Consider the following 828-nt stretch of genomic DNA (forward strand, 5'->3'; position numbering starts at 1 on the left):
TGTGCTAAGCATCAGGAGTTACAGGGCTTGAGGTCAGCTCTGGAAGACTTGAAAGTGAGGTTGTTGGGGGTAGGTGTCTGATTGAGTGTGTGTGTGCGTGTGCGTGTGTAGAAACTAACCCAGAACCTAGTGCAGTGCCTCTCAACCAGTAAGCCCTAATAAACCTTCGCGGAATGAATGAGAAGGTAGGTGGATGAGGGAGCCGGGCTAGAGAGGGCAGCTCTTCTCATCCCAACCCTGCCTCCCCTGAGCACAAGCCGACAAAAATAATTAGGTTAAGCCTTTAATCACAGCTGGTTTCACGGGCAGGAGGACAGGGAAGAGCCGCGAAAGACAGCAATCCTGGGGACACAGGGTGCTGGCCTGGCTCGTGGACACTGCCTCCCTCTCGGACGCCTTCCAGGCCCCCACAGCTTGGGCGTCGTCAGTAATCTCCTGTTTTCTTGTCTCCCTCAGGACACCGGGTTCCCTAGGAGCCGCCCCAGGCTTAATGATTGTCCAGAAGGTGCCTATAAAGGGAGCCTGGGAGGCTGGGTGGAGGAGGGAGCAGAAAAAGCCCAACTCAGCAGATCTGAGCACTTGAGAGCCTCAATCAGGAGCCGTGGTCAGAGGCTCTGTGTCCCAGCAGTAGGGCCTGCTGTGTCCCGCCATGGCGGCCCGAGGCTACGGCTATCACCGCGCCGTGATCTTCTCGGCCATGTTCGGAGGCTACGGCCTCTACTACTTCAACCGCAAGACCTTCTCTTTCGTCATGCCGGCGCTGCTGGAGGACGTCCCTCTGGACAAGGATGACTTGGGTGAGCCCTGGCAGGGCGGGGGGGGGGGGGC

General features: G+C 58.2%; 1 protein-coding gene across 2 annotated transcripts in view; it reads left to right on the forward strand.

The window, feature by feature from the left end:
* The first annotated feature begins 479 nt into the window (after positions 1–479).
* The window catches only part of SLC37A4 (solute carrier family 37 member 4), a 5,420-nt gene continuing 5,071 nt past the window's right edge, over positions 480–828 (forward strand). For both annotated transcript variants that reach the window (XM_007456294.1, XM_007456295.1), the window contains exon 1: positions 480–797. In XM_007456294.1, coding sequence (XP_007456356.1) covers positions 650–797 — 148 coding nt within the window. In that variant the 5' untranslated portion in view covers positions 480–649. The remainder of the gene's footprint in view (positions 798–828) is intronic.

This window comes from Lipotes vexillifer, unplaced genomic scaffold, assembly GCF_000442215.2.
Source record: "Lipotes vexillifer unplaced genomic scaffold, Lipotes_vexillifer_v1.1 scaffold753, whole genome shotgun sequence".
Lineage (NCBI taxonomy): Eukaryota > Metazoa > Chordata > Mammalia > Artiodactyla > Lipotidae > Lipotes > Lipotes vexillifer.